General features: G+C 44.3%; 1 protein-coding gene across 9 annotated transcripts in view; it reads right to left on the bottom strand.

The window, feature by feature from the left end:
* The window catches only part of myo1b (myosin IB), a 248800-nt gene that overhangs the window by 211109 nt on the left and 11513 nt on the right, over positions 1 to 26178 (bottom strand). For all 9 annotated transcript variants that reach the window (XM_051930300.1, XM_051930302.1, XM_051930301.1 and 6 more), the window contains exon 2: positions 3653 to 3794. In XM_051930300.1, coding sequence (XP_051786260.1) covers positions 3653 to 3787 — 135 coding nt within the window. In that variant the 5' untranslated portion in view covers positions 3788 to 3794. The remainder of the gene's footprint in view (positions 1 to 3652; positions 3795 to 26178) is intronic.

Below are 26178 nucleotides of genomic sequence, written 5' to 3'. Positions count from 1 at the left end.
CCGATTTGTTAACCACTTTCTCTAGTGGAGGATCATGAAGAGGGGAAGCCAATCCTGGTAGCAAACAAGGAACCAAAGACCCTTTTACTTTATATAGCACCTTTCAGCATTGAATGCCAACCTGGTTGCCATCATGGTGCTACTATACTGGAGGATGTTTGGAGAATATGTCTACCCTACTGGAGTAGAATATTCTTGGTCCACTTTCACTTCACTACATTTTCAAAAGCAAAAGGCTACTTTTACTCCATTATATTTTAATAGACGCATTTGTTACAGCAACATTAAACATAAAAACAAACAGGCTACGCAAATACACACAATACTCTATTTAGGCCATAATCTCAACTCCAGGCCTACTCTGCTTTGGTAACAAATCAAGAAATTCACTCCGATGTGTGCGACTAAACCCCAATCGTGTACACCCGGTCCCTGCCTGCTAAACAGGGCAAGGCTTGATGATGGAGAACGGGGCTGAATGTCGCCAACACACAATCTGCAGTCTTGGTGATTTCCACAGCTCCTCAGCCTGCAGTGAGGGGTACTTACTTTGGGGACTTGAACGCTGCTCCTTTCAGACACTCCTCATGGCAGTTTCCAAGCGGGACAGAAAGACTCAACTGCTTTTTTTTCTATCCCCCCAGACCCGTTCATGCCAAGGCATAGTTGTACTGGGATTCTGACTAACATGGTAGCAATGCACAAAAGGCAGAAAACAATTCTGAAGAAGATACCAGTCTAACAACTGGGTACACCAACATACCAATTCAGTAAATACCCAAAACCTGCTCATGTCAAGACGGCATTACACTAGGCTAGATCAGACTTGAAAATATTGGGCAAAATGCAGCAAACCACTAGAAATGAGATGCCAATCCATCATAGGGCACACTGACTCATGCCTTAATTTAGTCAATGTCCATAACTGCACATGTCAAGACAGTGGTGCACTAGGCCTGGAGTTTAACCTGGCAATTTTTGGAACAAAGCAGAACACACTTCTAAATCAGATGCCAGTCTAACACCTGGCATTGCCCAAACCTGCTTATGTCAAGACAGTGCTGCACTGGGTTAAAGTCCGACCTGAATGTACTGGGCAAAAGGCAGCACATAACTGACTGACAGCGGGCACCCTGTGGCATAGTCCCTCCCTCCCACATCTTTAGCTATCCATACACTTTCCAAGCCTGCTCATTTCAACACAGTGTCACGTTGGGCTCAAGTGTAGCTGATGAAAGGATGAAAGCAACGTAACTAGGGGTAGCAGGCCAGTCCACCGGGTAGGGCACACTCGCTCTCTAATTCACTCACTTTCCAAACCAGTGGCATGTGTCACGGGGCTAAAGACTACCACTGCAAGATAAGAATGATTGAGTAGTAGAAGGGATGCCAGTCTGCTGCAGGGGCACACTTACTCACACTTGTACTCATCCATTCACAAGTTCATTTTTTTAATTGGCCAGTTTCCGTACAATTGGCACTTGACTACCGGAGAATCTCGTCTTCTGTCTGCAAGGCCAGAGCCCTCTGACCAGGGCAACAAACCCACACAGCAAACAGACAGCCACCAGGGCATGGGATTTGTATCCATGGTGCGTGTTAAAGTGGCAAAAGTTGATCTGCCAACTCTTCTTTTGAATCTTCATTCCTAGTGCCAATTTATAAACCTTTATGTTTGTATTATTTGAATGCACAACACTGACTGGAATACAGTATGTTCACTCACACACACACATGCCGTCACAATGAAAAGATCCTGAAAGTTCTTTCCCAAGATTTACTCCATTTTTTTCCCCTACATGGGTTTTTTTGGGAGTTTTTCCTTGTCTTCTTTGAAAGTCAAAGCTGGGGGGACGCTTTCAAAAGGCAGGGCCTGTTAAAGCCCATTGCGGCACTCCTTGTGTGATTTTCGGCTATACAAAAATAAACTGTATTGTATTGTAAAGTAGGTGGAAAATCTCAAAGAGCACAAACAGAAAGCCCTGTAAAGCACCCTGCATTTTTAATGTCTGCCGTCAACAACCTTGATGAGTCTTAGCTTGGAATAAAACGAAAACAAAATGTCAAAAGACGTTCCTGGCCTGCGTCCAGAAGGAAATGAATTCACTGCGCTGCAGTGTATTAGGGGCAGGTGAACACGCAATGGCCTGGCAATCACACCTTCTTCTACAAGGCTGGAGCCTTGAATGGGAATGGAGCTAAACGGAGAGCCGATTATGGAGGGATCCCGCATTGAAAGGACACATTTGTGCTGCGCTTGAGGCTTGAACTTCCCTGGCCCAACTCTTTTGTGAAAAACGCTTGATTCATGAACGTGGTGTGCATTCGTTTTTTGGTCAGACATCTTTCTGCTTGCAATCTGAAGGTTCTCCTCATGTTTACCACGAGCATGGGAAAGGTGCAATAGAAATAAAAGGTGTATTATAGAAAAGCATCATGAACATGGTGTGAAGGACAACATCCTGGGACTGGCATGCCAGCCGGAATTGGTTTTGGTTCCTTACCTGACTGGGACGGCAATAAAACGGAAGGACGGGGGAAAGCTGTATTTCTGGCTTATTGCCTCCACCCGTAAACTAGGTGGCAGCTTCCCTGGGCATCAGTACCCATTCAAGGAATGCCAGGAATTGTAGTCTGGTAGTGCAGCCCTGCTGGGGTCAGTGGGTCCCATCAGGGGGTGCTGAAGGAAGTTACACTCCCTACTATTTGGGAGTATGACCTGGAAATGCTAACAGGCAATGCATTGGCACCAGAAGTGCTCCCAGTTCTTAAATAAAAAAAGGTTGCGCTGCCTTGTCCAGGTGAGTCTGAGCTGGGAGGAAGGCAGGCAACACTCACATGGAGTAGCAGCAGTGCGCTGGATAGCGAGGAAGAGTGAAAGTTATTCTTGTAATAAATAACCTTTAATTTGAATCTTTGACTGTTTTGTGTGTTCATGATTGGGGTTTGGGGCTCAGTGGCACCCCCTAGCCCTCACAGTGGGAGAGGCACTATATAAATAAAATGACGATTTCTCAGAAGGGCTGCATGGTTGTTTTTTTAGTTTTTTGTTTATCCAGACATATTCTAGATGTGTGTATCAGGTTAACTGGGCACTTCACGTTCGCCAAGTGTTACTGATTGTGGGTGCATATGTGAGCCTGGTAAGGGCCGCACAGTATACCAGTACTGGAAAACCCAATTTTTAAAATGGTACCAGCATTTAGGGATTTTTCAGTCCTAGAAGTAAAATGTCAGCTTTCCTCTCACCCCATTTCCACTCCAATGCTAGTGTCCGGTGATGGTTGGTTCCTACTTTGTGCCCAGTGTTGCCAGGGTGACTCCAGCTCCTGGTACCCAGTAACTTGATAAGCAAACCCCATAATGGATGGATGTATAATTAGGCATTCGCCGAATATAACCACCCAGAGGGACGGATCAAAGGAAGCTGGTTTAGACATCTTCTAATAAGGATATTCCCTGCTGCCATTTTAGTTCTCATTTGTGGACATTTAAACCGATTTCAAACTTCCTTTTATATTTCTTTTCCAGGTGTCCACACAAGAAAAAAAAATGCAGTCACCTGATCAACAGGACATGAATATCCATTACCAAATTTTTCAGCCATATGCACAAAACATCACCAAGGAAGGAAGGAAAACTGAAAACTTACATAGATTTCGTTGTGATCAAAACGCTTTTTCAGATTCTCCAAGAATGACTCTTCGGCGAGGGGCTCAAGCAGCACCATGTCCCCCACTCCAATCATATTATCCAGAAGTGACGTCTTCACCTCCATCTTGGACATTTTCCTCCTAAAATAATAATAATGAAAAAAATATATATAAATGACATTTCATTTAAAAGGTTTTTTGACTCATTGATTCCAGCCCTTATGAAATAATGGTCCTTATCAGGTCTTAAAGTGCAGCCCTGGGTTCAAATCCCAACTCTGTCACTGGCTAAGCTCCCCACAGTCTTGTAATGGAATAAGCAAATTCAGATAATGGATGGATAGACTACCAGAACAAAGAATTCAAATTTAGTTTTATTGTGTAGCAAGGTGGCACAGTGGTTAGCTCTGCTGCTTCACATCTGTTAAGGTGCTTTTGGAACTCCCATACTTACTTTCATAATTGCTCACAGAGGGTGATATGGGATTTACTATCAAAACCCCAGCAGCAACAACAACAACAATAATAATAATAATAATAATAAGCAGCTGCATTTCACAAACCCAAGGTCGCTTTGCATATAGATGGGGAGGGGAAAAAAAAAAAAAAGAAGATCATACAGAAGACCAACAGTTCACCAAAGAGGAAAGTTTTGAGTTGAGATTTAAAGGCAGAGAAAGAGGAGCAATTTTGGAGAGACTGAGGAAGAGAAACAGCCAAAAAGGGCCTCAAAGAATCTATAAAATTGAAAGTTCTTATTTATTTATTTTTTTTTTTTTTAAACAAAAATGCTCTGTAGCACAAGAAGCTCTGTAGATCACAAAGCAAGGCAATCCAAAGCAAACACGTCCCAATCCGGAATCCACAACAGAGTCATAAACGGAGCATGGGTTCAAAGATCCAGTAATCACAAGAGATACCAAGCACAGCAGAACACAAGTAAACACTTCAGTCCCTAATGAACCGCCGGGAGCTGTGGCAGACCCTTCATATTCATAGGGTGGAGGGCAGATCCCTGGCAGTGATTGGCAGGTTGTCCGGTCACTTTAGGAAATCACCCACCAATCACAAAGTATACACTCCACTCAGTGCATTCAAATTGAACCGTCAGGAGCTGTGGGAGACCCTCTGTCTAGGACAGAGGGAAGCTCTTAGCAGTGATTGGCAGGTGGTCCAATCTCTTGGGGAACCAACCACAAAACACAAGGAACATAACACAGGCACTGGCAACAAAGCAGACAATAAACAAAAGCAACATTAACATAGAAAAATGTGATGCTGGCCTGGTCACTTTGTGGGGAGAACATGAAAACTCCACACATCAGTGTGCACTCCTCACCAGACCCTCTAGTTTTCCTCCCACATCTCAAGAGTGGGCTTTAATGAAGATTTTATTGACGCCCTGGCAAAACTGGCCAAGATGGTGGACGGCACAGTGCCTACAAACCTCTCAGAAGGTTTTGCATTTTCTTGTTATACAACATTGAATCACAGCGGATTTGTCTTTTTTTTGACATCGATCAACAGAAACACACTCTTTAAGGTCAAAGTGAAAACCAATCTCTGTAAAGTGGTGTAAATTAATTACAAATAGAACACACAAAAAAAGACCCCCAGTTATGCTAACTGGTGAGCGCAAACTGGCCTAATGGGAGGGCACCCTGTAATGACCTGGCAACCTGTAGTGATGCCAAAACTGGCTCACACCACCCTACATTCTTAAACTGGATTAAGCAGGTAATAATAAATAATAATTCATTACATTTATATAGCGCTTTTCTCAGTACTCAAAGCGCTATCCACACAGGGAGGAACTGGGAAGCGAACCCACAATCTTCCACAGTCTCCTTACTGCAAAGCAGCAGCACTACCACTGCGCCACCTTGTTCTTATATGATGCCCTCATCCTTCTCTAGTGCCCCCTAGTGTTACCGATTTACACTTGTTTTATTATTTTAATGTCCTCAGCTTTTTTGAATTTGTGGATATACTGGAATTTTATTTTTGGGTCTGTAAAAGTACACTGTATGGCCAAAAGTTTGTGGACACCTGATCATCACACCTATATGAACTTATCCAAAGCCACGGGCAATAATATTTAGATGTCCCAACTGTAACAGCCTCCACTCTTCTTTCCAAAAGATTTTGGAGTGTGTCAGAGGGAATTCAGGTTGGACGAGAAGACCTGGCACTCCAGTTCACCCCAAAGGTGTTCAGTATATCTGAGGTCAGGGGTCTGTGCAGGCCACTCAAGTTCCTCCATGTTCATTATTGACCAGTCATTCTGGAACACAAAAGGACTGTCGCCAAACTGTTGCCACAAAGTTGTCTAAAACGTCTTTGTACACAATACTGGAAGCAAGGGTCCGACTCCAAACATAGCCATTACCTCACCTCCACCAAACTTTACAGTAGGCACCACGCAGTCCAGAAGACAACATTCTCCTGGCAGCCGCCAAACTCGGATATATCCTTCGTGCTTCACTATCTGAAGATCTAATTCATCCACTGAATGTTTCCAGTACTCCAGAGTCCAATAGAGCAGAGTGCTTTACACCAACGTTTTCCAACCACTGGTCAAAAGAGAGGCGCCATACCATATAAAATCTTTGCTGGTCTGTGAAATGGCAGGCCAGGATATGAATAATAGTATATATGAATAATAGTAATGCATGTTTCCAATCCATGAAGATGGAGTATGCAAAAAATGACCAGTCCATGGAAATGTTTCTGTATAAAACCTGGAAATCTATTATGATGTTAGCTGCTCCTTTTCCCAATCCAGAAGGATTCAATCATCAAACGAGTTGGGGGACATGGAAGGATGTTCAACCATCATTAAATGAGCTGCTTGAATGTCCAAGAAGGACATGGCAGGACGAAGAGAACTTAAATGAGCGCTTTGAAACTCCAGGGGGGGGTGGGAGTGGGGGGGGTGTGTTACCCAACCCACTGGAAAAGTTACCCAGCAGTCCATAAAATGTGTCAACTTTTTGAAGCCGGTCTACTTGCAACACAGACTGAAAAACACTGCATACATCACTCCATCCAACATCTGGTAACACACACAGAGATCTTAGGCTTCCATGCAGCTGCTCAGCGTAGGAGAAGATAAAATGAAGCTCCCAATACATACTTCATGTGCTAATGTTGGTTCCGGAAGGTACACTATATTGCCGAAAGTACTGGGACGACTGCCTTTACACACACATGAACTTTAATGACAACTGATTCTTAATACATTGGCTTTTACTATGGAGTTGGTTCACCCTTTGCAGCCCTAACAGCTTTAGCTCTTCTGGGAAGGCTTTCCACAAGGTGGAGGAGTGTGTTTATGGGAATTTCTGACCATTCCTCCAAGAGAGCATTTGTGAGGTCAGGCACTAATGTTGGACGAGAAGGCCTAGCTCGCTTGCAGTCTCCACTCGAATTCAACCCAAAGGTGTTCTAATCGGGTTGAGGTCAGGGCTCTGTGCAGGCCAGTCAAGCTCCTCCATTTCTTTATAGACCTTGCTTTGTGCACTAGTCATGTTGCTTATAGCTATGGACTCTACAGAAAGTTGGCGACTTCTGCACATCTCAGCATGCACTGTCCCTGCGCTGTGATATGACGTGGCCTACCACTTCATGGCTGAGTTGCTGTTATTCCCAATTGCTTCCACTTTGTTATAACACCACTAGCAGTTGGCTGTGGAATATTTAGTAACGAGGAAATATCACAAATGGACTTAATGCACAGGTGGCCTCCTATCACGGTACCACGCTGGACTTCATGGAGCTCCTGAGAGAGACCCATTCTTTCACAAATGTTCGTAGAGGCCAGCAGTCTGCACGCCAAGGTGCTTGAGTTTATACACCTGTGGCCACGGAAGTGATTGGAACAATTGAATTTAATGATTTGGGGGGTAGGGGAGGGTCCCAATACCTGGCAATACAGCGTAATCCAGAACTCTGTTCCAAGAGATACCACAAAGGAGAGGCCAATTTTATGCACATTAGCACTTAGTGGCCCCACTTTATGAGTATGTGTGGTCGACCACGTTGTGGCTGAGCTGTTGTTACTCCTTGACACTTCCACTTCACAATAATAGCAATTACAGTTGGCCGAGGGCAGACCTAACCGAGCAGAAATTTCCCATACTGACTTGTGGCAAAGGTGCCATCCTATGACAGAGCCACATTAACAGTCATTGAACTCTTCAGTAGGACCCAAAGTGTATCAATGGCTACATCTTAATTTGATGGGCCTGGTAACAATGAAAGACCTAAACTCGGTGATTTGGAGGTGGTGTCCACGTCCTTTGGGCCATATAGCATACCTTGTGATAAAGCATGCTGTGAAAGGCACTACATAAAATAAAGACAGATTAATAGTATAAATTGTGGGAATGAACGCCCATCGTTCGAGCTGTGGCATGGTTTGCTCCAAAATGGGCCGCATGCCCGAAAGGCCCACAAACCCATCAGACCTTCACAAGCACTCAAGAAATCGGCGTGCTGTCCCTTTAAAGCCGGCTGCTTGTTAAATGCTGTCACAGCAGGAGATCTCATCGGATGCTTGTCTCTACATGCCCTAGATGCCATAACAAATAAGCTGTCTCGGGGAGACATCTCGATTTTATCCCACTGAACAAGACGTCCAAACAAATGTTACTAACATGTTGCACAATGCAGGAATCTGAAATGAAAGCTCTAAAGCTGCAGACGAAAAATATGCAGTCGAGCAAGTGTGGAGGGTGCCACGTGCTGCGGGTGACAACCCGCCGGTCAGGTATGTCTAGAAGAAAGGAGGATGGAGGCCAAGATAATCAGGGAGGTAAACACTTCGGTGGTCTCCTGCAAAGACACAAGGGAGCTACGCCTGAGGGCTACCAGGATTTATTGAAAAATAATAAAAACTGAAATATCTCATTGACACAAAGTATTCTGACACTCAACTATGATAAATGACATTTGGTTCAGGTGTAATCCCAGTCCATCTGTGGTCAATTCACTTGACTGGACAGGATTATGAAAAGCACACATCAGTCTGTAGAAGGTCTCACAGAGGAGCAAAAAACAAGTCAAGAGGTCCAAGGAATTGCCTGCAGAGTTTAGGGACAGGATTGTGAGGAGGCGCAGATATGTTGAAGACTACAAAAAGATTCCTGCTGCATTGACAGTTCCTAAGAGAGCACAGGGGCCTACGTAATTCTTAAATGGAGGAAGTTTGGAACAACCAGGACTCTTCCTAGAGCTGGACAAAATGAGCAATTAGAGGAGGGCCTCAGTAACAAAGGTGGGATGGTGGGTGGTTGCCATCTTCCCATAAGGGCGAGTGTCTGAGAAAAGACGTCTTCATAAAGTGACCTCACAGTGAGGGGGCACCTGCTTTGGCAAGCGGCACAGATGTCACTTTTCCTTTATTTATGTTGATTATCTGAAACATTTATATATTTATTTGGTTGTGGTCTTTATCCAAATAGAAAAGAAATAGAAGAAAATGTATTTCCAATTGGAGCACAGGCAGGTGAAATGATTTGCTCATGGTCACACATTGGTGTCAATAGTGGGATTTGACCCACAACCTCAACATTTCTTCATCTAGAACCTTGTGTTGATACGACTTTATAAGCCAGAGGTTTAACAGTCTATCCTCTAAAATGAGGGATAACAACAAAAACAATAAAAATAATATATTTATATAGCACCTTTCCCATTCTCAAGGATATTTTTGTGTATTAAAAGTATTTTTGAACTTTTAAAAGCCAGAGGACCATTTTGGGCGAGTGTAGGCCCTGAAGCCTGCTGGATGAGTTTGAGCTATGGATGCCTGGGATGAGGCCTGCTTCTCGGTAGACCAGTGATGGCTTGGCCTGGCTTTTTTTTTTTTTTTTTTTAATTTCTTGACTAGCCGTCCCCTGCGGCTTCGCTCACGTAGTACTGAAATAGGACAGCGAGGAGAGCCCTGCCCGGCTCCCCACTCCTGACGTCATGCTTCCCCCTCGACCCACAGCCTCGTTCTCGAATTAGTGCGAATATATCGCTCCTGCAAGCAAACTAGGATTCTTATTGCGATGAGAGAAGTTGCAAAATCAACTGGAATGTTCAAGCAAATTCTAGAAAAAAGCCTGATCTAAATCCGTTAAGTAGTTCTCTTGTTCGTTAGGTAAGCGGATGTAAGTTACGCATGTGAGTGAGGAGGGCCCCACTCCCCCTCCCGTGGGGTCTCTCTTGGATTCGCACAAATAAATCAGAACCGCAAGTGAACTATGATAGTTAGAGGTCTCAAAATCAACCAGAATGTTCAAGCAAATTACCAAAACAAACCCAATTAAATCTCCCAATCTAAGAAGTTCTCTCGTGAAAAGCGTACGGACATACAGACATTGGATTTTTATATATTTTTTGAGGGTTTTTCTTTCATGAGTGACTCACATAAAGCTGCAGGACCAAGCAACATCCCTGGCCAAGTACTCAGAGACTGTGCAAACCAGCTGGCAGAGGTCCTAGCAGACAACTTCCAACACTTCTCTGCACCAGTCCAGAGTTTCCTTCATGCTTTAAATCCACCACAATAATACCAGTGCCAAAGAAATCAGTCGTCTTGTACCTCAATGACTATCGCCCAGTACTGCTCAAATCCATCATCACAATGTGCTCAAGAGGCTTGTCATGGAGTACCTGAAAACAAAACCCTCTGCCTCACACAAACCCCTGCAATTTCCCTAATTCTCCATCTGGTCTACCAAAGATGCCCTTCACCTCTCCATGTCTCAACCGGACAAGAAAACCACCAAAGTCAGAATGCTGTTTGTTGACTTCAATTAAGCATTCAATACCATCATCCCTCAGAGCCGGATAGGGAAGCTGAGATTGCTGGGCTTCATTTCTTCCCCTTTTGTAACTGGACTTCTTGGTAGAAAGGCCAAACACAGTCTACTTCTGCAATTACATCTCCAGCACCATAACACAGAGCACCGGAGCCCCTCAGGGATGTGTGTTCAGCCCACTTCTATTCGCTTTGCTAACTCTTGACTGTAGTGCAACGTACAGCTCGAGCAGCATCATCACGTTTGCTGATGATTGGGATGGTAGTGGGTCTCCTCACCAATGGTGATAAGACACAGAGTACAGAATGGAAGTGGAGCAGCTGGTAGAGTGGTGCAAGTGCAACAACCTAGCTCTTAATGTTGATGAAACAAAAGAGATGATCGTGGACTTCAGAAAGTCCCACCGTACCCACACGTCACTTTACTTATATCGAAAGTTTTGAGGTCGAGAGAGTGGACAGTACTTGGCGGAGGACCTGGCATTTCCTACCAATACCTCCTCCTTGATCAAGAAAGCATAGCAATGACAGCGCCTTCTGCTCCAAATGAAGAGGGCACGTCTTCCATGCTCCAATTTCACCACATTCTAGAGTAGACACCATTGAAAGCTTCCCTGACCAGTTGTATCATTGTCTGGTATGGGAAGTGTAATGTGCATGGATCACAAATCAATAACACAGATGATGGTCTCCACAATGCACACTATCAGGACTTCCCTCCCTTTCATCATGGAGATGTTCACAAAGTGCTGCAGGTCCACTGTACATCTCCTATCATCCCTGGCTGTCATTTCTCATTATGATGTCAAGTTGAACAGAGGTTGTTCCTTGTTCTACACTCTGTATAGTTTTATCATTATATCTGTCAAAATATTGCACTGTGGTCCTGGGAAATGTAATTTGATACTTGTGTATAATGGGCTGTGACCGGGGTGGATCTACCATCAGCACATACTAGCAGTGCACCCAGGGGAGTGCGATGCTAAGGGACCTTTTTGGCAAGACAACCTGATGAAACACTCAATAATGTGCATATGAAAGCAATAAAGAGATTAAACAAATCGTTAATCTGCACACTGAAATGATCATGGGGAACTCCATGAAATCTATCACCCAGGGGTCTCCCAGGCTCAATGAGGAGCTTGATTGTCCACACTCTGAAATGATCAAGAACAATGAAGCGATCAAGTTTTGTGCCAAAATCAAAACTGTAAAATACCGTGCAGCATAAAATCAACCCAGTGTCTGTACGTTGCATTGTTAGAAGAGTGATTAACTGTGTTTAGTCGCCTAGGGGCCTGTTGGGGGTTTGGACCAAGGTAGGTGTATAGATGGCATGACAGTAAAGTCCACTTTACTCAGCTTCACTTTTGACCATTCTGTGTTGCTGAACCTTAGCATGGGCAAGCCAGTGACAATGCAATGGTGAGCAAAGACCGCCACACTTGTCAGTCACCCATCATCCCCTGGCAGTGAGACAAATGACAAGGAACAAATTAAAAAAACATTTAAATCCAAATAAATGGGTGATGACGCCACCCACTGGGGCGTGCAGTCAGCCTTTTATGTACAAATGAGCTTTTCAACGGCACAAAGGCTGGCCATCCGATGACAATTAGCCACTTGTCATCACAGATGATGGGGAAACTGCAGGTGGGGACTCGCTCCTTCAAGACAAAAAGAGCGAAAAGTAGCCACTTTAGGAAACGACACACTGCTGATAATGGACAGATGGATTAGAACACGACGCGTATCATGGAATTGCAGCCATTAAGTTCACACCGGCGGCCTACAAGCACGTCTTCTGCAAACAAAGGATAAAAATTTTGAAAAGGCAAAGGCAACCGATCTGCGAGTGGTTTTTAAAACGTGTAACTGAGAAAAGAATTCAAGCAAATTCGGACACTTCACACCGGAATCAACCGAAATGGCCGCAGTTTGACAACTGCTATGATAGATGGAGGTCTGCCTTCAACAGGGGAGCTGCTGCCCAGTTACAAGTCGCACTCGCACATATTTGTGGTCCGCTCAGCACCCCGGGCAGAGTTACTATGAAAACAAACACACAGCGGGACAACTGGTGTGAGAGAAATTGGCCCTGGGGGGGGGATTTGTGTCTCGACTCAGCTCGGGAGGCATACTGCTATTACCTTCTGAACTTTGAAGGCGACGACCCCCAGTTTACCCTAGCGCCAGTCGGCCCTTAAAAGTGGCTATTTTTTTTTGTGTTTTGTAAAGGCAAGTGGGCACAAAGCTTAGGCAGGTGGTACCATGCGTGACCCCCCCCCCAAATGTGTGTTGATTATTACAAATGGTTTAAATACTAGGCCAACAGAGACATTCAAACCATGAGCAGAAACGCAAGAATTTATTCACGCCTGTGCCAGGTGCCCCATTCATCTTGATAATACCCAATAATTATAAACATATTAGACTTGCAAAACATCCCATCAGACGATCCTTCAGGGATTTACCGAGGGACACTGAATAAGAGAATTACTTACTTACACTTGCATTCAGACCCCTTTCTGCACACTTTGTGTTGTAGATTTAATTTGACATGGATAAATTTGCCATTTTCACCCACCATTCTACACTCAATGACCCATAATGACAAAGTGACAATGTGCTTCCAGAATGGTTTGCAAATTTATATTAAAAAAAAAAAAAAAAAATGAACTCTCTCCTTCATTGACATATTCAGACCCTTAATTCAGTACTAAGCCCATCTGGCAGCTATTCCAGTATTGAGTCTTCACAGAAAAAGTCTCTACAAGTTGGATTTGGCCAGCTGATCCCATTTTTCCTTGCAGATCTTCTGAAGCTCTGTTAGACTGGATGGGAAGGGTCCGTAAACTACCAACTTCAGGTCACTCCACACATCTTCAATGGGGTTTGGGGCTTAGAACAGTTGGAGATGGTCATGAAGCCACTCCAGCGTTGTCTTGGATGTACGCTTCAGGTTTCTTCGCATGTTCTATGGGGCTTCAGTTTGGGCTACTCAATGATGCTCCGAGACTTGTCCTGAAGCCACTCCAATGTTGTCTTGGCTCTATGCTTCAGCTCATTGTCATGATGAAAGGTTAACTGATGGAACCAATCTGAGGTGCTGTGTGCTTTATTTAAGGACCTCTCTATATTCAGCTGCATTCATCCTTTCTTCAATTCTGCCCGCTCTCTCCCTGTCACTAAAGCACGATGCTACCATGACTGTGCTTCATTATGGGGATGGTTAGGCAGATGATGAGCAGTGCCTGATCTTCACCAGACATATAAAGCTTGGAGTTCTGCCTAAAGTTTTCCATATGCGTCTCAACAGGCCACCGAATCTTTCTCCTCAAGCCCTCGGAGTCCTTTACATGCCATTATAGAAGAGTGGCTTCCATCTAGGTTCTCTACCATAAGCACCTGATTGATGGAGTGTTGCCAAGATGGTTGTCCTTCTAGCAGGTTCTCCCATCTAAGCAGAGGACTTCTGAAGCTCTGTTTGAGTGACCATCAGGTTCTTGGTCATCACCCTGATCAAAGCCCTGCATGCCCAGTTACTCAGTTTGGCCATACAGTCAGCTCTTCCTAGAGTCCTGCTGGTTCCAAACTTCTTCCATTTCATAGTTTTGGAGGCTACTATGCACCTGGAAAGACAAACGGTTTTTTACCTCCTCATGCTGGTCAATGCCTCACCTCAACTTGATTATGGAGGTCTACAGAGAGTTCCCTGGACTTTATGGCTTGGTTTTTGCCATGATATGTAGTATGACTTGTGGGACCTTCTATGTACAGGTACATACGTCTTACTTAACTATGTCCACAGGTGGGACTCCAATCAAGTTCTAGAAACATCACAAGAACTAAAGCAAACAGGGGTTGGGGACTACCTCAGCACATTGTGCAGTGCCACAGCAAAGGTTTGAATGCTTCTATCGATGAGAGACTTCAATTTGTGAATTGTAATAAATTTGTATACTTTTCTGAAAGCATGTTGTCACTTTGTTATGATGAATTATCTAGTGTAAATCGATGGGCAAAAATCGGCACTTTCCCCCCATTTCAAATGAAATCCACAACACGATAAAGTGGGCAATAAGTGAAGGGATCTGAATACTTTCTGAATCCAGTGTACATATTCTAACTTAAGAGGTGCAACATAGCCCAAGCCCAGAAATGACAACGGTGACCACAGAACAAGAAAATTCATAAACAATAAACACAAGAGAAGGAACAGAATCAGGGGAAAACCACAAAGTAACACTCAAACAGTACACCTATGGCCTCCCTGGGCTGCCTACACAGGATGTTGAATCCCTGACTAACGTGCAAGAACCTAGAGACACTTGTAGGCCCAAAAAAACTCCCAGCATTCTCCCTTCTTCTTTGACGTCTCTTACTCCTTGAACGCCAAGCCCTTTCTTGCCAACTCTGCACTGTGGACTCCAAGCTCATCCATCCTGAAGCAAGGAGGTTCTTTCAAGCCAGCCTTGAAGTACTTCAGGAGTAGGATCTGATCTTACAAAAATTCCCTGGGGTTGCCCCCTCAGGACTTCAATGGGTATACAAGTATTGATGACCAGGGAGGCCTAGTCTCGTATGTGTCTGTGTATGTGCAGATATGTGCAATGTGGAGATTGGTGTGGTTGAGTGAAATTGGGGTGGGGGGTGTTTTGGATACTCAACGGATTAAACCTACAAGACACGTGTAACTCGTTCAAAGTAGACAAAACTTCCTTCTGTTGATCTCGACCAAGGGACTCATTTCACTTGGGCAAAATTCCAACAAAATTAACATTTTTGGGTATGGTGGTCACAATTTGTGCTGCTTCCAAACACAATGAAGCCACTTAATTACAATGCAACACTGTGGGTTTGGATGTTAACCATACACTTGACACGTTTGCTGGCCAACCTCAGGAGGTCAAGTTGTGTCTCATGCTAGTGTGTTTTTTCCCCCCACATTTAGATTGTCAACATCTCATGCAACGGAGGGCAAAACTACACCAAAATGACCCTGGTGCTCCATTTCATGGTTCAAGTCAATTACCGAGTAAAACACTTGCAGGGTTTCATTAGACGGAGACGGCGCTGGAGAAAACAAGAACATTCTTGGCTTGCTAAATCAAAATATCATTCACCCAACTGAAAAACATCTACGTCTTCCTCTGGAGATAATCATTCTCGTTTGTTTTTAAAAGTCTGGTTAAGCAAAACTTGATGGAAGATGGCATCGCATTTTCAAAGTCAATGCATGCTGGTTGTTCTTTTTCAAGTTAGAAGATTTGAAACCTGCCATGGCCAGCTTCCTCTAAAAAAGATTCAACTTGCATTTTTTTCCCCCACAACTAAACTTGTCACATCCAGAGGCGTCTTTGTGGATCAAGTCAACTTTGGCCCTCATCTGAATCCACCACGTTTCATCCAAATCTATCCAGTCAGCATTAGCCCCCCATTTGAAGCTGCCAGGTCCAGCTTCCTCCATGTAGATCCTGGCAGCGTTGGCCACCATAATGTTTCCCATGAGCTACGCTGATCCGAGCGTATTTAGCCAACCTCACCCACTAACTCATAGCCACTGTGTCTCATCAGAGTGTATCTAGCCTACACTGGACACCATGTCCCATCTCAACATATTCAGACATCATCAGCCACCTTTCAAAGCCACCATGTGTCATCCGAGTATATTTAAGCTGCATTGGCCACCATGTCTCATCGGATCGTACTAAGTCTACAATAGCCACAACGTATCATGTGTGCATTTAGACTCCATTAGCCATCGCTCAAAGCCACCATGTCTCCTCCGAGTGTATTTAGGCACCATTCAAAGACACATTGTGTCATCAGACATCATTAACCATCATTTAAGAGCCACCTCAGTGTATTTAACTTACATTGGCCACCATGTCTTACATGAGTGTGAGTAGCCTAACTCACTGTATTTAAGTTACATTAGAGATCCTGTCTCATGTGTGTATTTAGCCTCCATCAGTTGCCAATCAAAGCCACTATGTCTCATCTCAGTGTACTTAAGCTACATTAGCCACCATACCCAGCATCCTTTGAGTAGACCCAACCTACACCTGCCCAGTTTGAAGCCATCACTGCCAGCTTCCTGGACTTCACGTTAGTCCACTGCATGGCACTCTCGCATACCGTACACACTGAAGCTCATTTAGTTAGTTAATCTAATCTGCCATTTGAAAACTGAAGTACTGATCACCAATATGCTGGAATAATGTGCAAACTCAGCACAGACAACACTTATAACAGGAAATGAAAAGTTAAATATATAAAATATATACGGTTGAAAATAGTTTTACTGTCAAATAATGCAAAGAGTACGCGACACGTGTTTCACCCTAATTCTGGGCTCATCAGGCATACACACTCACTGCACTCCCTCTCGGGAATCGAACCTCGGACGTCAGCGCTAGAGGCAAAGCCCCTAACGTTGCGCCATGGTAAAACTATTTTCAACCATTCTATGATTTGCTTCTCGCAACTGAAAGATGGCACTGTGGCAGATGTTAGCCAATTTGCTGACCAACCACAAGCGTTACCTGGAAGGTAAACACCCATACAATCAGATTGTGATTCAGACTATGAATGCCATGAATGTAATTACCCCGATCTACATGCTGTCAAATGAACGAACCACACGCCGTGGCGCAACGTTAGGGACTTTGCCTCTAGCGCTGACGTCCGAGGTTCGATTCCCGAGAGGGAGTACAGTGAGTGTGTACGCCTAATGAGCCCAGAATTAGGGCGAAACACGTGTCGCGTACTCTTTGCATTATTTGACAGTAAAACTATTTTCAACCATTCTATGATTTGCTTCTTGCAACTGAAAGAGGGCACCGTGGCAGATGTTAGCCGACTTGCTGACCAACCACAAGCGTTACCTGGTAGGTAACCACCCATACAATCAGATTGTGATTCAGACTACGAATGCCATGAATATTATATATATATATATATATATATATTATATATACACACATACACATATATATATATATGTAATTCAAAATATGATTTTGTCTGTATTTAAAAACAGCTCATGATAAAATCTCAGCCACGTACTCTGAGCAGAGTTGATGGTCAAAACTCAAAGTTCGTAACCAGTCGCTCTGAAAAATTAGGTGACCTAGCAGGTTAAACCATAGTCAAGTAACTTTAAGTTCCACAATCCATGTCACTTTTATCCAGACAGCTAAACTGCCTCACTCTCACTAAAGGGACTTCCTTAAGCTAATGTCACATTACATGACTTCTAATCAGAAGGGACATCAAACCTGACGACTGCAGTAGCTGATCTTGTCACCTGATTTTGTACCTGCGCCAAGATGGTTTCCTGCCTTGCGCCCGATGCTGCTGTTCCAGCCATCCATAATTATGCAACTGAATTAAGTGGGTTAGATAGATGGACACAAATACAAATGAAAGGCACTATATGACAGACAGAAGTGAAAGGTACTACAAGAGAGAGAGAGATCTTTACTTGTCCCCAAATGGAAATTTGGCTTTTCACAGAATCTCGATAGATGGATACATAGACAGACAGACACACACTAAAATGACTAAAAAGGAAGAAATTAAAAAGAAACAAAACTTCTGACTTGGCGCTATACAGATGTATTGCCGTTGGTATAAAGGATCCCCGTCACATTTCTACTGAATGATTTCTTGTCTGAAAGTCATCAGTGTTGGTGTGTCAGAGAGAGGCTGTGCAGTATTGTTCATAATGGCACTCTGGACCCCAGAGTGCAACCCATAAATAAACCTGCCCTTTTAATTAGCTTGTGAATTTGGTGGGCCTCTCTTGAAGTGATGTTTCCAGCCCAGCACACCACACTGGCCATCACAGAGATGTGAAGGATGTCACTTCACACATTAAAGGAATGCAGTCTCCTAAAGAAGAAGAACCTGCTCTGCTCTTTCTTCTTTCGTACCTCTGTGTTACAACACCAGTCCAAGTGGTCATTAATGTAGACCCCCCCCCCTTACACCACTGTGTGTCCATGAGCATTTCACGTGACTGTGCTTCAATTGGAAAAACAAAAGAAATGGGGGGAAAAAATGGAAGCAACTGCATCTCAGATGTTGTAAGTCATAGTGGATAAAAGAAACAAATAAATAAAAGGAACTGCCTTCAGATTATTATTAAATCAGAAGCCATATGAAATCTGAAGAACTAAGAAGATGACATTGTCTCTATCGCTTTTCAAGACACTCAACGCGCTTGCATAGAGAGGGGTGAGCCCATTCAACCACCATGAACCTGCAGCACCCGCATGGATGCTACAATGGCAGCCATTTTTGCACCAATTAGCTATTAGGTGGTGAAGGGATGACAGAGACAGCTAATTAGAGAAAGGGGCTTATTAGGGGGCAAAAACATCTGGAAACATCCTATCTCATTACTGAAAATGCCCAGGGATCTTCAATGACCACTGAGAGTCAGGACCTCGGTTTTACGTCTCATCCGAAGGACGGCACCAATTTTGACAGCACTGTGTCCCCTTCACTGTACTAGTGCATTGGGATCCACACACAGACCACAGGGTAAGCGCCCCCTGCTGGCCTCACCAACAGCAACCTGAGCTTTTCCTAGATGCTCTCCCATGTCCAAATATAGGAGGCAAATTTCCCCAAAAAAGAAATGAAGTTCTGTCATCGTCACACTCCAATACGTGGTCCCAGTTTTCAAACTAGTTAAAAACATGGCTAGAGATTTGGGGTCTTGAAAAAACTGATGACAAAGCCATTGAACACTAACAATACCTCAAAGAAAGCAGGGTTAAAGAAGATGGCAGGAATTGTGGACTCAAGGGAGCTCACTATTTGCATTTTATCAGCCAGATATTCCTGAACCACCAAACAAAGCATGGATTTTGAAGATCTGGGGGGGATTAATCTTTTGTGATGTGATCACCCGAGAATATTGACGAGTTAGACTAAGAAAAGCAAATCCCCAAAACTGCAACACTGGCACTGCTTATAGATGTAGGATTGAATTTCCTCATTTCAGACTGTGCCAAGATCCCCTGTATAACTGCCCTGAAAATCCCCTTTTACGGGACTTCAGGAAGGTGATGGGCTCTCTTCTGGTCTTTGTAGTAAAATGCACCTGAGACCACAAACCATCCCCAAAATGGACACATTTGTCACAAACAGCAGAGTGATGGTCTCATTTTAATCTCAAAGGCAGTCATTGTTGCAAAGTCCTCACATCAGTGGACTACATCCGGCCATAACCATAGATGCGAGTTTTTGGTTTTTATAGCCAAGCACTCTGATGAAGGCTGTGCTGAAGGAACTACTGGGGAAAAAAAAATTACAACTTTAGCAAGTTAATGTTTAACACTCCCTTTTGAAGGCAAAGCCAAGGTTGATAAGATTTTTCCAAATGCTAACAAAGGGGACAATGTACAATGGTGTGAGTTAAAAGCATATTATTGGAGCAAAGCAATTATCCAAATAAAAAAAATAAAAATTGCAAATTACACACAGTAGACGATATTACCACTTTCATATTTCATATATATGCTGTAACATACACACCCAATGATTACACTGGGTTACCTGGTCATGAGCCCTGTGTGTTAGTGTAGGTGTGTAAAAGAGTGGGCTATTGGGTGGACTATATCCTGACCGATGGCAACACGCCTGTATGGCACCTCACCATGGCTGTAACTGCCAAGTCAGAAGTTTTATTTCATTTTTGTCGTTCTGGTGTATACTTGAGGGGGGGGGGGGGGGGGGGGTTGTTGTTTGTCAAAATGTAATAGCGGCAGTGCTACCCAACTAAGATGGGGTGAAACCTAAGTAATCAACATAAACCTCATTGTTAATATTTGAAGTGCACCATCTGTTGGAATGTACTGAGTCATCAATGTAGTAGTAATATGCATTGTGTTTGTTAGTCCAACAGATGGCGCCTCACAAATATTTGTAATAAAATGCTTACCATTTATCATTCCAACAGGTGGCTCATCTCAAACATTTGTAGTAATAAAGTGCATTACTACAAAGAGACGTCTCCACCTACAGATCCACCGCACCATAAGTCACGACAGGTCTACATTAGCTATTTCAGGACGTAAGTGACATCACCACACATCTAGACCAGCAGTTTGGAGACAGAAGTTTATAGGTTGGCACACACCAAACTGATCGACTCCAAATCCTAACGTTAAGTAGCCCATATATACTACACGCTTGCCATACTAACCCCTCACCTTAACTTCCATCCTAAAATTGCTGGTGTAGACCTGTGGTGACACATACAGTTGTGCGGCTCTGTAGTTGGATATGATGGACTAAAAATGCCTGTGATGTGCCACCTGTTGGAATGAAAATGCACTGCATTTTTTTGTTACAATTATTTTGTGATGCGCCATTTCCGAGAATTACATACGCATAGCAATGGGATATACACACAGATAGACCAAAACCTATCATTTTATCACTGTGCATTATTTACTTATTGAACTTCTGTAAAACAGCAAACGTCAACTGAGATAAGCACTAGAACCACCAGGAATAACTGGGGCACTGTCACGAACAGGATCCTCTCCTTTTTCCACAGCCTAGAGAAGATGGACAACCGGCCATGACCTTGCCTCTTCCAGTCATCCCAAGATAAAAAGCTGCAGTCCAGAAAGGTACATTACAATTTTTTGTGAAGAGCCATCTATAAGAATTAGATACGCATAGCAACCAGACAGACACTTATCCTTTCATTGATGGGCATTATTTATTAATTGAGCCTTTGTAAAAAGCCAAATTTCTCCTGGGGAAAAACAAGAAATGTCTATGCTGCACTTCAAGCTTCATATCTCCAAATGTGCAGGGCATGCTGATCGACCACACTAAACACAGCTGCTAGTAGCCAGTAAGGCCGTAGGCCCTGTAATGGGCTGACGTGCCATCCGTGTCTGCTAGGATCGCCTACAGCTCCATGTGATTCTGTACAGGTGGTTGGAACGGCCAGATATTTTATTGCTATCCTAATTGCATTTTCATTTTCATCCTCATTCATCTCTCTGAAGGACTAAAGAAAACTATAAATCTAAACCAGAGCGGCCACACCACCACCATCATGTGTGTAAGACCTGGCAAGTTTTCAACATCAAGTCCGTCCTGTCAAGTTTCATCTGCCACGTTTATGCACTTCAGCTCAGCCTGCGTGATTACAAGTGGTGTTCTCGGGAGGAACTGTAAGGAGCCACGTGGGGGATCCAAATGCACCAAGGAAATAAGTGAGGAGAAGTGGCAATCAGCTCTTCAACCCACACTCTTGTGAAAGGAGGAGGAGATGGCGGCACACTGGGACCGTCCAAGGTGACTCCACCATTCCAAGTCCATGGGAGACACCAGTGTGCCAGACCACCATACACTCGCACTATAACTGAAGCATTCCATTTGTAAGTTTAATTTTATTTAACTTCAGCAAATGTTTGCGGAGGCCCTCGAGTTAACTTAAGCCCAGCTGAGTCGATCCCACACCTTGCTGTGAAAAAGCTGACATTTAGAGGAGTGTGAAGTGTAGGCCAAACCCCTTAGTCCTGAAGATTACAAAATGAAACAGAATCTTAAGTGTCAAAAAATAGTTTAAGAGCTGATAATAAAAAGAAAAAAAATTAAGTATGGACCCCCCCCCTAAAAAAAAAACCTCACAAATAAAAGGCCCTTTAACCAAGTGATGTCCAACCTTTGATCAGTCACAACATCTTCTGGCACTGCTGCTCCAGCTTATGATTGGGCAGAGCTAGGCAAACGCCATAAAACTCAATCAATGAGTAATCCCAGTGGCTGATGGGAATTTTATAACCCAATAAACCTGAACAACTCAAATAAAACAACTGCTAGAAGGATCAAAAAAAAATGAAGAAGCTCAATGTGGGTTTACTTAGTTGAGTATTATGAAAAAACGGATCAGATGGAATGGCCTCACCTTTATGGTTTTATTGGCAATGGAGACATTGTCCCCTAGAGGTCAAGGTTGTAGGCCACGCGCGCCACAAGACTGGCAGAATGGCCCTTAACTAGCCTCTGTTCCCACTGTAGGAACACCGAAACAAATAGATAATGACTAGAAATTATTTTGAAAGGGTATTTAGTATAGAAAGGAACTATATATTAAAAAAAAAAATAAATCACATTGTCACAAGCCCACTCAGGACTCCATGTGTGACCCTGAACAAGCAAGTGTAACCTGCCACTTCTTTCACTGAAAATAAAAATAAGTAAACAAGATCATGACAATTAGGTGCTTAGGGGTTTGTTGGAAGAGGAGCTATAATAAAAATAAATAAAAAAAAGTTTATACCTGCTGTTGTCATCCAACAAAACAGAGAAAAGGGGGATCCTCAAAAACAGTGTCACAAATGCACATTCGAGGGTCACCAGACAAACTTGACTGAGGTAAGTACGACTATGGGGGTTGGTGAAAGGGGGCGATGTTGCTAACTGGACCCACTCCATTTTCCACAGGCCCGAGAAGATGTGCACCTGGCCATGACACCCAAAACAAGCCCTCTGTCCCTTCTGGTCATTTTGCCATTACAAAAAGGAGATCCAAAAAGGTTGTGTCAGAGCACCAATCAGGATCCAAGTACGATACGAGTAATTGAATGATACGCGAAGAGCTGACTTTTGGCTGACCTACCCCTCACTGTCTTTTCTGTTGTGCTTCAGCCATTTTTTTTTTTTGCTTTACTTTTCGTTTTACGCCTAAGAAGTCCACCATCGACCGCATCCTGGCACTGAGGGTTCTCATGGAGCGCAAACGCGAATATTGGCAGAGATTCTTTGCAGCCTTTGTCGATTTTCACAAAGCGTTTGACTCGGTTGATCGAGCTGCCCTGTGGGACATCCTGAGGCTTCGTGGGTTCCCCTCGAGGTTGCTGGATATCATGGCCGGCCTGTACACTGGTACGGTGAGCGCTGTGCAGAGTGGAGGCAGGACCTCTGCATTTTTCCCCAGTTAATTCTGGGGTTTGTCAGAGGTGTGTTCTGCTCCTACTCTGTTCAGTGCTTGTATGGACTGGGTGTTGGGCAAGGTCGTGGGGTCTAGCGGCTGGGGGGCATCAGTTGGTGAAGAAAGGTTCACGGATCTTGACTTTGCTGATGATGCTGTGATCTTTGCGGAGTCAATGAAGGCTCTGATCGGGGCGCTCGAGAGACTGAGTGAGGGTTCCAAGTCTCTGAGCTTGCGAATGTCCTGATAAAAACCAAAGAGCCAGCCCTTTAATGACCTCTTGGGCACGGCCATCAGCAGTGTGTCTGTCTGCGGAGAGTGTCAACCTCATCGAGAGGTTTACTTACCTCGGCGGTGGCATTCATGTCTCTGGTGACTCTTCCTATGAAGTCAGTAAATGGATTGGGAGAGCATGGGGGAGTCATGAGGTCGCTGGAAAGGGGTGTGCAGTGCTCCCAATATCTATGCAAAAGGACGAAGGTCCAAGTCTTTAGAGTCCAGGGGCTTCCTGTCTTGCTATATGGTTGCGACACATGGACGCTATCCAGTGACCGGAGACGAAGACTGGACTCTGATACGGTGTATCTCCGGAAAATCCTTGGGTATCATTGGTTTGACTTTGTGTTGCTCATGGAGTCCCGAATGAGGCACATGAGCTGCATTGTGAGGGAGCGTCAGTTACGGCACTACGGCCATGTGGCACGTTTCCCAGAGGGTGATCCAGCTTGTAAGATCCTCATTGTTCGGGACTCGAGTGGCTGGACCAGACCAAGGGGTCGCCCACGTAACACCTGGCTGCGGCAAATAGAGGGTCATTTCCAGAGGGTGGAACTGGACCGCGTGTCTGCCTGGGGAGTTGCCAACCGGGATCCAGAGTTGTTTCGTTGTGTAGTGGGTGCGGCAACGCGCTGTACCAGTGTATGCTCCCCAACTTGACTACTGTTTTTGTGCCTTTAAGTTCCAATTAAAATGGGGTTACCAGGGTGGTACCCCAACTCTGCTCAAAGCAGGTACAAAGACATCTCGGACCATGACTTTAGAAGAAAGCGTTTAGTATCTGGAGACCCCAGCATGGAGTAACATTCATGTGCCCGTAACTCACTGAATCATCCCTGGGATCAGCAAGAAAGGCTTTCCAAGCAGTTGTAAGATGAAGACCTTCACACCATTGAATAGATTCAGAACAACACATGTCTATACTGACGCCTCAGATCAACAGTCAGTGAAGAAGAGCGGCACTGGGATCTTCATCAGAGAAGCAGAAGCAGCCCCCAACCCTCTCCAATTCGACCAGCCTTCATTCAACAAATTTCAAGGCTGAAAGCAGCGGCTATTCAGAAGGTTTCAGATCATGGACAAAGCAGCCCTGCACCTCTAATATCCCATCTGTCCTGCTAGCCCTGCAGTCTGCTAAGGACAAAGAGCTGAATGTCCCGTCTACCGCTCTTTATTTTCCTAAGCAGGGCCCACACAGTCATTCTTCAGTGGATTCCTTCACTCTGTGACATACCAGCAATGAAGCTGGTGACAAATGGGCAAAGACCTGTAAAAGAATGGGAAGACTGGTCTACCACTTAACACAAAGCAAGAACCACCATCAAGGCTATTCAACATACCAGGTGGTGGATCATCAGAACCCACACTTCTAAAATAGGGATGAACCATACCACCTGCTCAGGTCTTCCAAGTTATCTTCAGAGTCCGGAAAGGCCACAACAGTCTAAACTATCACATATAGAAGTTCCAGATTGGTCAAATCGGACCAGCACCCAAGAAAAACAGGAAGCCAGGGATCAGAGCATCTACTGCAAGACTGCCCACTGCATGAGGCCATGTGACACCAGATCTGGATGGAGGAGATACCAGTGATTTGGAAGATGTATGGGAGCCTGGTGGACCCACAATGTACAGCAAACATTAATCCAGGAGGCAGTCGTGTCCATTAGAGAGAACTACAAGAAGAAAGGACACCTCCTGATTGACAGGGGGGCTCTGAGCAAGTTACTGTCAGTTAATAGCAATACATAATAAAAGTGTCAGGCGGCCTTGTCCACGGATTGCTCCTGCCTTGACTTCTATCTCTGCTGTGATTGGCCTTTGGTATGAAGCAGATCTGGAATATGGATGGATGGATGGAATGGTGTTCATCAGGCAGGGTTGGATTAACCATTATGCAAAATAAGCATGTGTTTAGGACATCAAGGGAAGGGGGCACCACAGAAATTTTCCATTGCTGGGTTTACCATGGACTATATGGTACAAAACTGCAAATGGTTCAGCTAAAGCAGGTTCTAAAAAAAAAGATGCTCCCACAAACTTACATACGTACAGTATATATTGTGGACCACCTGGGCAGGTACAACTGCTTTAACCCTGACACAGACAGGCAGTACAAAAATTGCCAGACGGCACACCTTTATTTATTGGTGAGGAAGCACTTTCTTCACTCTCCACAAGACCACAATGTCCACAAGACAAGGCACAGACTTTTCCTTCCCTCTTTTTCTCTCATCTCTGCCTCCTCTTCCTCCCCGAGTGCAGTAAGGTGGCTCCTTTTACTCTACTCCTGGTAGTGCTTCAGGTGGCTCAATGAATTACCTGGAATCACTCCCAGATGTGGTGAAGTCCATTGTAGGGCTCTGCAGCTCCCCATCCCAAGAACCCCCCAAAACAGAGCTGTACCAAACTCCAAGTCCCAGTGTGCCCTGCGGGAATCCGTGGTGCCACAGTCGCCCAGGGGA

This window comes from Erpetoichthys calabaricus, chromosome 8 (assembly GCF_900747795.2).
Source record: "Erpetoichthys calabaricus chromosome 8, fErpCal1.3, whole genome shotgun sequence".
In the NCBI taxonomy this organism is placed as follows: domain Eukaryota; kingdom Metazoa; phylum Chordata; class Cladistia; order Polypteriformes; family Polypteridae; genus Erpetoichthys; species Erpetoichthys calabaricus.
The sequence above is the reverse complement of the archived record's forward strand: the minus strand, read 5'-3'. Positions and strand labels throughout refer to the sequence as shown.